The sequence below is a fragment of the Hemicordylus capensis genome, chromosome 1 (assembly GCF_027244095.1).
Source record: "Hemicordylus capensis ecotype Gifberg chromosome 1, rHemCap1.1.pri, whole genome shotgun sequence".
NCBI lineage: Eukaryota > Metazoa > Chordata > Lepidosauria > Squamata > Cordylidae > Hemicordylus > Hemicordylus capensis.
This window is the reverse complement of record NC_069657.1, coordinates 115,019,022-115,034,894: the sequence shown is the minus strand read 5'-3', so window position 1 is coordinate 115,034,894 and position 15,873 is coordinate 115,019,022. Positions and strand designations below refer to the sequence as shown.

The following is a 15,873-nucleotide window of genomic DNA, read 5'->3' as shown; positions in this document are numbered from 1 at the left end:
CAGGCAATTTCAGTAAGGGCTAAAAGAAGCCATCAGTGGCTGACATGAAGCATGCAGGCATCAAGGGAACTGGTGTGTGGGAGGGAGCCTTCAGAAACTGCCTTCAGAAACTGCCTCAATCTTGAGAGGTTTACATGGTTCAAATGGCTTAGCTTTTGCTGCACCACTCTCCTATGGCCCTAGATTAGGTTTCTAGTAAACTTAGTCAGTTTACTAATTTAATTTCCACACTTAGACTCATACTGTATTTACTTATTCTGCCAGTTTCTTTCTTACCTAGTAATCAGATGTGTGTGCCTTTTAAAAAAAAATTGGTTTGGCTTAATTGCTCAAGATTCCAGGTAACATAAGAACAGAGGCTGGAGGTGGCCTATAGTCCTCCGCCTAGTAGCCGTCAATAGACCTCTCCTCCATGAAGTTATCCAAACCCCTCTTAAAGCCATCCAGGTTGTTGGCTGTCACCACATCTTGTGGCAGAGAATTCCTCAAGTTGATTATGCATTGTGTGAAAAGGTACTTCCATTTGTTGGTCCTAAGTTTTGTGGCAATCAATTTCATGGGATGACCCCCAGTTCTAATGTTATGTGAAATGGGGGTGTGCAAACAGGTTCGATGTCGAACAGGTTCCGTCCAACAGTTCGGGGTCGAACGGAACCACCCCCTCTTTGGTCCAACCCCGGAATGAACACCCCCCAATGTTCGAAGGGGGGTGAACTCTGAAAAGTTAAAAAAATTACCTGATTCCACTTTGGAGGAGTTCCTGGAGGGAGGGTTGGGGGTTCCACAGAAGTTCTCCCTCCCTCCGCCAGCTGTCCTCAAGGCCCCTTTTGCACAGTTCGGGCACTCTTCGGCCAGTTTTCAGCCTTTACCCGATGGCCATTATGCAGGCCGTATGCCTGAGCACAACGCCTCTGTGTGGCCCGGTGTTATATGATCCCTTTGAGTTGTCCCAGAAACCAATGTGGCTGCTGCATTCTGTACGAATTGTAGTTTCCAGACTGCATACAAAGGCAGCCCCACGTAGAGCACATTACAGTCTGGAGGTTACCAGCATATATACCAGTGTTTTAAGGTCATTTACTGCTAGAAATGGACGTAGCTGACGTATCAGCCAAAGCTATAAAAAGCGCTCCAGGCCACTGCCTCAGCCTGAGAAACCAGGGAGAACTTTGGGTCCAGGAGCACTCCCAAGCTAGGTAGCTGATTTTTAGGGGGAGTGTAACCCCATCCAGAACAGGCAGATCTAAACCAATCCCTTCACAGTTAGTACCTCCATCTTATTTGGCTTCAACTTCAGTTTGCTATCCTTCATCCAGCCCATTACCACCTTCAAACAGGCATTTATGGAAGATATGCCATTTCCTGATGAGGTCGGCATGGAGAAGTAGATCTGGGTGTCATTAGCATATTGATAACACCCTGCACCAACCCTCCTGATGGTCTCTCCCAGCTGTTTCATGTAGATGTTAAAAGAGCATTGGAGACAGCATGGAGCCTTGTGGAACTCCATACTTCAGTTCTTGCTTTGCAGAACAACAGTCTCCCAAATGACACCTGGAATCTACCAGAGAAGTAGGAGCGGAACCACTGTAAAACAGAGCCACCCAATCCCACCTCCCTCAGGCGGTCCAGAAGAAATACCAAGGTTGATGGTATAAAAGCCACAGAGAGATCCAGAGCCTCTGTCAATAACTAGTTAGATATCATCCATCAGGCCGACCAAAGCAGTCTCAACCCCATAGCCCATACAAAAGCCATTTTGAAATGGGTCTGGATAATCTGCATCATCCAAGACTGCCTGAGGCTGAGAGGCCACCACCCGCTCATTCACCTTGCCCAACCATGGAATGTTAGAAACAGGTCCATAATTAGCTAACTCCAAGGGGTCCAATGCAGGTTTCTTCAAAAGTGATCTAATAATAGCCTGCTTAAGACACGGAGGCATCCTGCCCTGCCTCAGAGAAGCGTTTATAATATTTACCAGACCCTCTCTGATAATAGGATTATCAAATGCGATAAGCCAAGTTGGGCAAGGGTTAAGAGAACAGGTTGTAGGGCGTGCAGTCCGAAGCAGTTTGTCCCTCAGGAGTCACAAACTGAAAATGATCCAGTCTAATCCCATAAAGAGGAGTTGTTGGACACCTTCACAGTAGACTCTGCAATAATAATCCAGCTCAGCCCGAATGTGAGAGATTTTAACCGCAAAAAAATCATTAATAACATCACAGTGAGTGGCCAATGGTTCCAAGTTTAAAGTCAAGGGGAGGGGTACATACTAGCCCCCTCACAACCCTAGACAACTCAGTTGGACGTGAACTTGCGGAAGCAATGTGGGCAGAAGATAACTGCTTCTTTGCCGCCCGCACTGCCAAAGCATATATCTTTAAAAGTGCTCTGTGTTGTACCCAATCAGTCTCGCACCGAGTTTCCCCCCACTTGCGCTCTAGTCGTCTACCTTGCCCCTTCATGACAATGGGGAGATGACAGGAGTCCCCACCCATGGAGCACCACCCTGATCAAAGCAAAAGACCAAATCGAGCGTGTGATCAGCATCATGTGTCGGTCCAGAGACCATTTGGGATAGGTCCACAGTCGTCATGGCCGCTATGACCTCTTGAGCCACTCCCGATAAGCCGGTCCCAAAATGAACATTGAAGTCCCCCACCACCAGCGATCTGGGCCACTCCAATGCCAACTCAGCAGCCAGGTCCTTTAGCTCAATTAGGGACTCCACTGGGCAGCGTGGTGATCAGTACATAAGCAGAAGTCCCAGTCTATCCCTGGTCCCTAGACTTAGGTACACACATTCAGTATAGGCTAAATCCCTGACAGGGATCCTTGTAAGAGAGATGGTGTTCTTATAGTCACCCTACCTCCGGGCCCACTTCCTCTCACCTGCTCCACCATGGAGTAACCCTCTGGGAGAACCTGGGACCAAACCAGACCACTAGTCTCTCCCAACCAGGTCTTTGTGATACATACCAAGTCAGCTCCTTCATCCCTGATCAAGTCATGCATTACTTCAGATTTATTTTGAACTGAGCTGGCATTACAGAGTAATAAGATGTGGTTCTGTGGGTGGTTGGCATCATTCTCCAAGGTCAAAGAGGTGGTAGGCATGCTGGAAGGGTCAATAGCAATTACATTTCTGAATTCCCTTCCTCTGTAATGACCCGCTGGCCTACCAATGCCATACCTTCATCGATTCCCCACCACCACTGGTATAGCTGCCCAGGGATGTCTGCACTTCCCCATCTCTGTTCAGCCCACGACACATACCTGTATCAAGCCTAATGAAGAACTAAGCAACAATGTAGTGAGCAGGAGTCTTCCTTCCCACAGTCCAAAACAATAAGTTGGCCCCAACCTTCAGTCCCATCTCTGAAGGCTGCCATCAAAGGTCATCCCCCCTTTGGCAGCTGGCTTTGGCAGCCACCTCTGAGCAGCCTGTGCCAGTGGCTGTGCCTCCAGCTTGCCTCAGTCCCTTTTAAAGCCAAAAGCCCCCAAACCCCACCTCTCACATGGCTTTCTGGAGCCTGACTACTGGAACATCCCCCGCACAGCTGTAGCTTGTCAGGGCAATCGGACTGTGGCTGCAGCCAGCACAGGATCAGCAGGCGGTGGTACTCGGCTACTCAAGGCCAGATGGAGGGAGGGCCAGCTCTGCAGGCTTCCCAGCTCAGACAAGGGGATCTTCTGCTGGTTAAAAAAATAGACCCCAGTCTCCCAGCAAGCTCTCTCCTACTCAATTTGTATTTCAATCCAAGCTGTGTGTTGAAAACTCTGACTACCAACTTGGGCTTCTCGTTTTACAGGTGAAACTTGGAAAATTAGAATATCGTGCAAAAGTCCATTAATTTCAGTAATGCAAATTAAAAGGTGAAACTGATATATGAGACAGACGCATTACATGCAAAGCGAGATAAGTCAAGCCTTAATTTGTTATAATTGTGATGATCATGGCGTACAGCTCATGAAAACCCCAAATCCACAATCCCAGAAAATTAGAATATTACATGGAACCAAGAAGACAAGGATTGAAGAATAGAACAATATCGGACCTCTGAAAAGTATAAGCATGCATATGTATTCAGTACTTGGTTTGGGCCCCTTTTGCAGCAATTACTGCCTCAATGTGGTGTGGCATGGATGCTATCAGCCTGTGGCACTGATGAGGTATTATGGAAGACCAGGATGCTTCATTAGCGGCCTTCAGCTCTTCTGCATTGTTTGTTCTCATGTCTCTCATCCTTCTCTTGGCAATGCCCCATAGATTCTCTATGGGGTCAGGTCAGGCGAATTTGCTGGCCAATCAAGCACAGTACACTGTATACTTTTCAGAGGTCCGATATTGTTCTATTCTTCAATCCTTGTCTTCTTGGTTCCATGTAATATTCTAATTTTCTGAGATTGTGGATTTGGGGTTTTCATGAGCTGTACGCCATGATCATCACAATTATAACAAATTAAGGCTTGACTTATCTCGCTTTGCATGTAATGCGTCTGTCTCATATATCAGTTTCACCTTTTAATTTGCATTACTGAAATTAATGGACTTTTGCACGATATTCTAATTTTCCGAGTTTCACCTGTATATAGTAGTGTGGGGGCCATATAATGTAGGAGTGAGAGTCATATGCCTAATCAGCCTCTTGGTAAATCCATTCTTCCGTGTGCTCCAGCCAACTGAACATCCACCCTACAAAGCACCTGGACTAGAGCCCATTTCTCCCCATCCTTCCTACTGATTGGCTCTACCTGTATGGCACTCTCTGTAGACCAACCAGTACCATGCATACACCCTTACATGCTGGATATAGGTTTATTTTTCCTCTCTAGCAGCCTTTTGCACTCCCATTAGGAGGGATCCATAGTTGCTCTCTTTCTGCTCACAGGTTATCCTTACTAGACCATGATTTGTGTGTACAGCTCAGGGCAGTGGACATGACCTAGAGTTTCTGGAGCTGCAAAGTACATAGAATACAGTCATTTCAATTTATAGTCAAAACATTTCTCAGCTCTATAGAGAACTAGGGAGCCCTAGTGCACTTCTTTTTTTGTGGTCCCCCCACTTAGAGCCACTGTATCAAGGCAATCATCTTTAAGTTTATTTTTTAAACAAAATATTGTTCCTTCCTGTTACTTTTATGAGATGCTGATATTTAAATACATTTAATTTAGTTGAGTTCTATATTTTAATTATTTCCAGTGGAGTAGTCATGGTAGTCTGTTGTAAGAAAAAGATGAGTCTTAACAGTACTAAAAATGTCTTGCCTCACTGTGATATCCATTAATAATAGATCACTCTATAAGCAAAACCAAAGCCTCTTTAATTCATTTACAGATCTGTTTTTTTAAATTATTATTCTGACCTTTCTTTGTGTTTTCCCCTCTTAGACTGAATATGCACGGTTTGAGAATGGTCGTTTTGTATACAGAATAAACCGCTCTCCGATGTGTGAATATATGATCAATTTCATCCACAAGCTCAAGCATTTACCAGAGAAATATATGATGAATAGTGTGTTGGAAAACTTTACAATTTTGTTGGTAATGTCTCGCTTTTATTTGCAGTCTGCTTACTGGAATATTTTAGGAGGGTGGATTTCTACTTGGTTTTGTTTAACATAAAATCAGTCCAGCTGAATGAGGCCCAAGCATCCCATCTAGTCCAGCATCCCATTTCATACAGTGGCCCAGCAGATGCCTCTGGGAAGCCCACAGGCAAGAGGTGAGGGCATGCCCCCTCCCCCAATGTTGCTCCCCTGCAACTGGTATTTAGAGGCATCTTGCTTGTGAGGCTGGAGGTGGGCTATAGCCACCAGACTAGTACCCATTGATAGACCTGTCTTCCATGAATTTGTCCAAGCCCCTTTTAAAGCTTTCCAAACTAGTGGCCATCACCACATCATGTGGCATAGAATTCCATAGATTAATTATGTGCTTTGTGGGGAAAGTACTTCCTTTTCTTGGTCCTAAATTTCCGGGCCTTCAGGTTCATGGGATGACCCCTGGTTCTAGTATTGTGAGAGGGAGAAAATTTTTCTTTGTCCCCAGTTGCTACTCGATGCATAATTTTATGTACCTCTATCATGTCTCCCCCATAGTCTTCTCTTTTCCAAACTAAAAAGCCCCAGACGCTGCAGCCTTGCCTCATAAGGAAGGTGCTCCAGGTCCCTGATCTTCTTGGTTGCCTTCTTTTGCACCTTTTCTAGTTCTACAATGTCCTCCTTAAGATACGGTGACCAGAACTGTACACAGTACTCCAAATGTGGCTGCACCATAGATTTGTATAAGGGCATTATAATATTAACAATTTTATTTTCAATTTCCTCCCTAATGATCCCTAGCATGGAATTTGCCCTTTTCATAGCTGCCATGCAGTTTCAACAAACTTCCCACCAGATCCCAAGAGCATTCTCCTGGTCAGTCACCGACAGCTCAGACCCCATCAGTGTTTATGTGAATTTGGGCATTTTTGCCCCAGTATGCATCACTTCACTCTTGCTTAGTGAACCACATTCACCATTTTGTCACCCACCCACCCAGTTTGAAGATCTTTTTGGAGCTCCTCACAATCTGTTTTGGATTTCATTACCCGAAATAGTTTAGTGTCATCTGCAAATCTGGCCACCTTGCTGCTTACCCCAACTTCTTTCTGATTATTTTCGAACAAGTTAAAAAGCACTGGTCCCAGCAGAGACCCCACTTCTTACTTCCCTCCATTTTGAAAACTGTCCATTTAGTCCTACCCTAGAACCTTGAGAGAAATATCAAACATTGGTGACAAGTGGCACTCATAGGATCCCCATGTGCAGCTTTCCCATCCTAGCTTAGTGCTCTTTTCCTCCTCCTTCCCCTCTCCTGTCTTCTGCTTCTCTCTCACTCACCACCCACCCATCTTCCTGTTACAATCCCAAGCCCTTTAAAGCTGGGAAATATACCTAAGAAGGCACTGGTTCTTTCCAGTCAGGTGCACTGTAGCAGCTAGGTGCACTGTTCCATTTCTTAGCTTTAAAAGGCAGCAGTGTAGTAATGGAAAGGGAAAACAGAGTTATGGGCCATAGACGAAAATGATTACTAGGTTAAATAGCTCATAAATTTCCAGAATATTCTTTAATTTCTATACATATTTGGTCATATGTCAGCATTAAAGGGGCATTTAATCAACAGTTAAATGGGGAATCGTGTATATATGTGGAGAGTTCAGATATTTTGGAATATATTTTACTTTTGTCCTTACAGTTTCTAACATACAATCTTTTCTTTCTTTCTTTCTTTCTTTCTTTCTTTCTTTCTTTCTTTCTTTCTTTCTTTCTTTCTTTTATTCATGTTAACAGGTTGTAACAAACAGGGACACGCAAGAAACCCTACTTTGTATGGCGTGTGTATTTGAAGTTTCAAACAGTGAACATGGTGCACAGCATCATATCTACAGGCTTGTAAAGGACTGAACAGTTATTTATAGACACGTTTCACGTTATAACTCCTTATCAAACAGACTGTCAACCTCAACACTAAGTGGCAGTTACTCTGGCTGAGCTTTCCCCTACATTTTTCTAAACCTCATTTTTAGTGTGTCCATATATTGTAGCTGTGAAATTCTGGTACGGTTGTACAAATTCTTTCTAAAACATAATGTTCTTCACATTTATGAAAACACAGTTCTTTGAGGAGAATATATTTAAGAATTTCAAGGCCTTTGTGGAAGTTTTAATTTTTTGTTGTGTTAGAAAAATATAAGACAGAGCATTTGCCATGGGAAAACTTAATAAGAGTTTATGAGGTGTTTTGTCTAAATTTAAAAAAAAAACATGTTTTTAAGATGCAAGTGAAATTGAAATGAATTTTAACTGTAAGCATAAATTAGCACACAAATTCTTTTTTAGAATTATCTTCATAACTAATTACTGTGGAAGATACAAATGAATGTAATTCACTAAATTATTTTATAAACTGAAAACTCTATTTCTGTTTGAAGCCAAATGACAAACATAGCCTTAATAAATGCCTGATGGGAGCAGACAGGTCCTAAAAGTAGGCAAAAATGTATTTTTTCCCTTCCCACTATATTAAAACTAACCTTCTAATCACTGAACTTTTCAAGCAGGTATTGCAAAGCGAGAAGACTTCCTCCCTCTTACTAATCATATCTAGTGTATTTAAAAAAAAATAAAGTATTGTACTAATAAGAACATTTGATTATTTAATTGAAAAAGATGGCTCGTTTTGCAATAACTAAGTAAATACTGAAAATTTAGATTTAAGATGTATGTAATATTGTGTGTGTGAGTATATTTTATATGAGCAATTTGGGGTTTGTTTCCTAATGATTTAAGAAATTGCAACACCAAAATTAGTAATTAGCAAAGGTGGGGGGGGGAGTAAAGTGACTGCTGTATTACAATTATAACCACAACAAGACTGTGGTTGAGAAGAGAATAGATATACAAGCAAAAGGTTCATCTGTTTTTAATGTCTTCAGACTGCTAGAAAACACAGACATAACCAGGCAAAAGGGCACAATGGTTATTTTATGGCAGGCCTGCACAACTAGCGACTGTCAGACTGAGCAGAGACCATGGGCCGTGTATGGAGGCCCAACAAGGGTTTGGTTAAACCTCCTCTTTTCCCTGCCTGACTGGAAAAGCAAAAACAGGAGACTTGGCAGGCCACAATACATGGACTGCATGTGGCTTGGTGGATCGCAAGTTGTACAGGCCTGTCTAGTGGGATGTTGTTCAGCCACAGCCATGAAGCCTCTGATCCTGTACGGCTTCAAACTATGGAGCACTGGACTCTGTACTGGATTGTGTGACCAATGCCTATATTCCTTTTTCCGATCTCTCACAGTATCCTAGCACGTCACTTTCTTCTCTGCTGAAACATTTGGTGCTCTTAAGAATGAGTGCAGAGAGTTTATAGGTATATAATACACTGTTACTGTGTGGGGTTTTGTTCCCTTTCAGAGGCAGCTTTCATAAACATATGTTCTTTTTGCATGAATACTAAAGGCTGAAAAGTGACTTAATCAGATTGATACTAGTATATGTTAAGCTTGTGAGTGGCAATTGTCTAATGTGGTACATACATGCTTAAAAGTACTCTAAGCTAGAGTTTTTCTTCTTCAACCACTACCCTCTCTCTTCTCTAGGTGCCATTTATTACAGAGCACAATATTGTTTTACCATAAGTATAGCATTCAGCTTACTGGTTTGAAGGGAGCTGAATATCAAACACAAATAATGAGTCAAAGATGCCTAGTTTCTCTACTTGTAGAAATAGATATCTGTGCATAGGAACACATCAGTTCTACTTTCACAGTTTCCATCCAGTTTTCAAACTTGTGCTTTGGGCCCTTGGAGCCCTGGGTTTGGCTTCCTGATATAAGAACCTGCATAATTTAGAAAAACTACAGGATGAAATCATGAACTAATAAATATCTATGGGAATTCTTTTTCTTTACATTTATGGTACTAGGTCAATAGTTAATGTCCCTAGAAATATAGCTGCATAGATACCTGAGAAACTGTTCAGTGTGCTGCATAGAATAATTGGTATTTGGTAAGCAGGCAGCTCTTTCCTAGGTCTGCCTAAAACCATGGGAAATTTTCTATGCTGTTCGAAATATTTGTCTCCAAGACTGGGGGAAATGCTCAGGGTATAAATTTTCTTTCCTGCCTAATGAAGTAGCCTGGAAATTTCTACTAAACCTAATTGTCAGAGCAAGGCTATGGTACCCAGCTTCTGGAATGCTGCATAACTGTCACTGGTTGCATGCAGTCTTCCATTCATGGTCACCATCCAGGCCTTCTAATAGCCCTCTGCTGTGCCCCACACCTGTAACATCTCAAGACACAAGCTCAAGGGCATCTTTGCGGCACAGGAAGGTATCCAGACAGTTGCTTAGGCCTCAGGTGTGCATCCATGTAGATGGGGAAGGGCAAGCAATAGAATGGAAAGCCAAGTATAGCCTACTAAATCTTGGGGTCCTCTACAAGTTCAGCATCTTTTAACCTTCAGATATTAAGACAGATGAACCTCTCAGTTATTTTAACTCTGTGAATTGTAAAAATATATTGTTATGGCTAAGTCTCTTCATCAGTTTTAACATTAATGATGATTTTAACAGAAGCACTGCATCTTACCTGTCTATAAAGTAGCCCTTTATTTGAAGCACTTGGTGTTACAAGTATAAAACTACTTTTTTAATTTTATCTTTTTATGAAGATTTTGGTTTTAATGGATTTATTTTTAAAAAAAGATTTAAAATTTTAGAATAATTAAACAGCTCAAGGAACCTCCTTGAGGCATATAAAATAGAAGTCAGTTTGCAAACCAGGTACACTTTTATGTGTTAATACAGTCTGAGACACTATGTATGTAATAACTAAATGGTTTAAAGAGTCACAACGTTTCTTGGCGTTCACTTTTGTAAAATGTTGGGGAAAATGTTTGCCTTGTCTTTTACTTTATGTGGATGTACATGATTCAAACACCCTGTGCATGTTTCTTCTGGAAAGCCTTAAGTCCGTCAGATGTTAAGTGTGGATTGCATAATCCAAAAGGCTGCCTGTAAACTGTGAGCTCTTTTGTAAGCTGGAAACATCTCTCTTGTTACTGTTACTTTGTGGTAGGATCTTCTTAATTCCGAGCTGCCAAAGCATTACAATATGCAGTGCCTTAGTGCTATATTAGAAGTACCTTTAGCCTGTCATGCCAATCTTATGTAGTCCATTAATTGGTTTACTTAAAAATAATAATTTTTTTAAAAAAATCTCTTATTGAGAAGCCTTTGACTACTTGGTCGAAGACACCTACTTTTATAAGTCAGTCCCCCTGTTACTACATAGTTGGAATATCTATACCAAAATGAAATGTTACAGCGCTAGAATTTTCTGCAGAAAGTGCATAGTACGACTAATGCTGCCTTCTTAAATTCTCATGACCAAATACTTAAACCTTTATGACTCTCTGCACTCTTGCATGCAAGTGCCTTTGGTTTTGGAATTCCAGCTTAGAAAAGTGCTGCCATAATAATGACAATTTGTAGAGACCAAAAATATTTAGAGATCACCATAATGCCTTTGGTTTATTGGAAACAGTCAAAACTAACAGGCCTCCATTCTCAAAGTAGTACATTTTTATAGTAGCGTGCTTTTTGAAAATCACAAGAGTGCATAATGCTGGGAAACTATTCTACTTGTTCAACTGTTTGTTACTGTTTCCACAGCATTACTGATTAGCAACTACTACATTTATTATTGGAAAGCATTCAGTATTTCACCTTTGCCATGTCTCTCCATCCAGTCTTGCATCTGAGTAATGTGAGTCTGTATAAATAGCAGAATTTCAGACAGAAGACAAATGTGACTTTATTATTATAGTAATTCTGAATCTGTGAAGACCATTTTCTTCTTTATCCTAAATTTGCACTTATTTTGTTTACAACGTTGAGCAGTTGGATGCCTAAAATTGAAAATGAAAGTGCAGAACAAAATGTAGTTATCATTTGACCTGTGCTTTTTAGCACCAAATTATTAGGAATGAATAACAACCAGTGGAGAAATCTTTGGATGGCATCATTCAGAATGTTCCTGTCATTATTGCAGGAAAGATAGGTCCTGTAAGTAATTTGTGCCATTTCAGCATCACCCATGAATGATGGCAATGCCATTATTTAAAGAGACTTTGACACCATTGACATTGATTCAGAAGGACACAATACCATTAACAAAAATCATCAATGAGAACTAATAGCAGTAAAACCAAAAGCTGGCAGAGGGGATTTGTAGCTGTGAATACACTTTTGTTTTCAATGGACAAAATTAAAATTTTATTCAAAACTAGTATGTGACACAAAGTGGTAAATATTTGTGATTTTATTCCCTCCTTTTATCTTAAACATGTATACATATTGTGTTTCCCCCATCAAAGTTTCAAATTTCACTCACTTTCTTTTCACATCAAATCTAGTAAGGATTGCTTGGCCTCAAAAGTACATTTATATATTTACAACTATTGAATATATCTGCTAAGACAGATATAGATAAGCAAGTGGCTGGAGTATATTTTATTGCAAAGGAAACATTTTATTTATTGTCTTGTGTACAAAATTAAAAAAGAAATAATGGTACCATTTGTGGCGGTTGAAATATAGCATACTTTACAAATGTAATTTTGTACTTACTTGAATTCTAGAATGATTTATTTAGGTACTGTACCACTATGTTGAATAATTTGCAAATTCAGTACCTATTTCTCACTTTCTATCCATCCTAGATTCCATTCAGTTTGGCAACTACATTAAACACACCTCCCTGTTTTTGTCAACCTCTAGTAATAAAGACTGAATTATTACACTGAATGAAAGGAACTGCAAGTTAGAGATCAGATTACAGCAGCATTTGACAAGCTGATGCATTTGTCTTTACTTCCTTGGTCTAATTCCGGTCTTGTTCATAGACCATTCTTGCTTTTCTAAGGTTCAGTTCAGACACCACACCAAACCATAGTTAAGGAAACTTTAAGTATGGCTTTGCATAATGTCTGAGTTGACAAACAATGTTCTGTGATCTGCTTAAAAAGCCAGAATTGGAAACCATGGTTTGAAGTGGGTTTGCAAACTGGGGTTTGCACTAATGGTGATTTGGTATGATGTCCGAATTGACAAACCATATATCTGCCCATTCCTCAGAATCCAAAAGCTGCTGCACCAAGAAAGCAGGAACGAAATTATGAAGCTGAGTGCTAAGAAGACTGAAAGCAAAAGCAGACAAGCTGCTCTAACCCTAGTTTGCCTGTTGCACATTTGTAAACAAAAACCATGGTTTGGCTTTTAAACTATAGCTTGCAAACACCACAGTTTGGCATGATTTCTGAAATGAGCCTATCAAAACAGTATAGGATTACTCAGATACAGAGCAGTGCTGCAACTCTTAATATGACTTGGTTCACAAGCATATGTCATCCAACATATAACATGACTCAAATCATAAGAATATGTCATGCAACATATATGGTTCTACAGGGACCAATATACACATTGTGCTCTGTCCGTGATTGTTGCTGAGATGCAATCCACGCAGCAGGGATTAATGTTCAATTACCTCTGCCACGTGCAGCATTCTAAGTGCATGCCATGTTTGCACATACTGCTGCATAAGCAGACACAGATGCACTGCATGACTTTGTACCAAAACACATGGTAAGGGCATTTAAATGTTACTCCCTGCCATAACTAATCACCAGCATGGGTGAGGGTTTGGGTGCAGCTGCCATGGGCTGCTAGCAATGTTTAGATTGGTCCTCATTTCAGTTCCTTCTGGTTAACTTTTCTCTATGCTGTCTTGCCTTTAGTTTCTCCCAGCCTTCCCCCCTGAAAAGAGAGATGGATAAATCAAAATATAAAGATGTTTGGAAGTCTTGATCTCTAGTTTAGAAAATTAGTCTGGCTGTGAGATTTTTAAAAAACTTAGTTCCACTGTGTCGATTAACTCTTAAATGCACTCAGTTCACAGAGAGGATATGCCCTTGTTACCTCCTTACACAATGGTTTTATTTTTGTTTTTGAATTATTTTAATTAATTTGTTTTTGTTTTTTAATGGGCCTCTGCTTCAGGCTCATGACTGCAGAAATAAAATACAATATGTGCCTGAAAAAGACAAGAATTTTATAACAGTTTTTAAAACCTGAATAGCCTTTAATTCTTTAATATCAGTACATTTTATGTAAAACAGTTTTTTCTTTTTGGTTTTTTATTTGCCACATGCATTTGTTCACATTTGTAAATGACTTAATGGAATTCTCACTTTGTTTATTTGTGTAATGTGTATAAACTGGGTTTGTGACTTAAGCATATTCATATATGGTCAATGGTTACTTTAATATTGTATTGCTGCTGGTTTTTTTTAATGTAGAATCTGCCTTTTGATGACAAAGTACCTCTTGCTTAGACAGGAAGGGAAAGCTCTTTTTAAAAAAACACATGAAACTTTTCAAATCTTGTCTTAACATATTCTGAAGTTTTCAACATGAGTTTCAATCAAACCTTTTGGCAGTACAGTATTCTTGTATTTGTTGTTGTCTGTGTGTAGGTACTGGTACCTTTTTTGTTTTAAAAATGTTTTAAGTGTTGGCTTTAAAGTGAATTTATCTTTAGTATGATAGTAATATGAAAATTATAGGGTTTGTGTGCAGAGAATTTTTTTATAAAAGTGCTTTGTAAAAAAAATGTATTCTAGCTTTCGCGGTACATATGTGTGATAACTTTAATATCCATGACAGTTAAGTGCAATTATTTCATCACTCTAAAAATGCTATTTTTGTGTCGGTTACTGCAGGTGTTCCATGTCTTTGCAAAGTGACACATTTTGATGCCTTCTTGATAAAGTGGTAGATTTTTTGTAGCTTTCTAGAAACTTTGTATTCATACAGTATCAATTGAAAATAAAGAAAATAAAGTCATTGTTGGTTTTCTTTTAATTTGCATGGAAATTGCTAGACCACAGCTTGACATATCTGTGGCTACCTGACACTGTCCACACTTATCAGTGATGTCACAGGAGCTGACCCATTGGTGCCCAGAATACTTGTGCAACCATATGTTAGACCTCACTATACAGATTGCAGTGGTCTCCGTAGCTGTGGGTAGAGAGGACAATAATGGGCACATGCGATTATTCTCAAGAAAATTACTTCCTTCGGGCCTTGGTTGTCTAAAAGGCCTTATGAACAGCACCTCTCAGCTGTACAAGAGAGATCACTGGCATGTTATTGAGATGTGATTAGCTACATGCTTAAATCATGAATAAATAGTACTTTGACTACAATCGTAGGCACACTTAGCTCAGTCAGAGCAAGTTCCACTAAATATCATGAGATTTGCTTCTGAACAAGCATGCATAGGATTGGGCTCTTGTGCAATTTTCTGTTTTAAGGTTAATATGACACTGCAATTTCTGTTAAGGCCTTTCATTCATTGGCCAACTATTCTGTTAAGAAAAGGGTTGGTTGGGTGTGTGTGTGTGTGTGATTAGCCTACTTTCCTTAAGGAAACTAAGATCACCCGGCTGTGTGTGTGTGTGTGTGTGTGTGTGTCCCTATCAACTTTGTAATGCCTGGACCAATGTGAACCAAATGCCTGGACCAATATGAACCAAATTTCTACAACTGTACCTAATTTGGTTCATATTGGTCTCATAGGGACACCTCAATAGCATAGTTTGTGATGATGTTAATACATCCCGATTCAAGATAGTAGACACATGAATGTATGAGGGACAAGGGGGCTAACTTATGGACTGTCTTAACTGATTAGAACCAAATTTGTGACACCTGTAGGGACACATGGGGCGCTTCAATGGTGTAATTTGTGATGATGTCATCTACCCCAATTTAAGATGGCAAATGTGTAAATGTTTAAGGCTGAAGTGGGCTAATGTGAGGATGGCAATTATCAATCAAAATGATAGTGAAAGGAAAGTAGGCAGATTAGTTCTTAACAGAACTTGTTAATATCTAAGGCCATTGGCAGGACTTGTCTCCTGAAGCTTGTACCAGGGGCATAGCTGTAACTGAATGACAAAGGGGTGTGTGGAAACAAGTGTCCCTGGATCCCTGAGGGAAGAGGGGCTGCTGGCTGAGCAACAGCTCACTCCAAGTTTCTGGCCCCCACCTTCCCGACATGCTGCCGCCTCCTAATTCATCTCAACTTCAAAGGTATGTATATTTTAAAAAATGTTTCTGTGTCAGGGAAATGTGCATGTGTGAAAGTGCCTGCATGCATGGGGAGTGTGTAATATTAGTTTCATAGAAGTTGGAGAAAGGGCTTGCACAGCATATTTGGTGTTTCACCATGTCCTTACAGTTCT

The 15,873-nt window shown here is 40.4% G+C and overlaps 1 protein-coding gene across 8 annotated transcripts in view; it reads left to right on the top strand.

The window, feature by feature from the left end:
- TEAD1 (TEA domain transcription factor 1) overlaps nucleotides 1–14,467 on the top strand; it is a 261,923-nt gene extending 247,456 nt beyond the window's left edge. For all 8 annotated transcript variants that reach the window (XM_053272618.1, XM_053272639.1, XM_053272603.1 and 5 more), the window contains 2 exons: nucleotides 5,398–5,550; nucleotides 7,341–14,467. In XM_053272618.1, the coding sequence (XP_053128593.1) occupies nucleotides 5,398–5,550; nucleotides 7,341–7,454 (267 nt within the window). In that variant the 3' untranslated portion in view covers nucleotides 7,455–14,467. The remainder of the gene's footprint in view (nucleotides 1–5,397; nucleotides 5,551–7,340) is intronic.
- The last annotated feature ends 1,406 nt before the right edge of the window (nucleotides 14,468–15,873 follow it).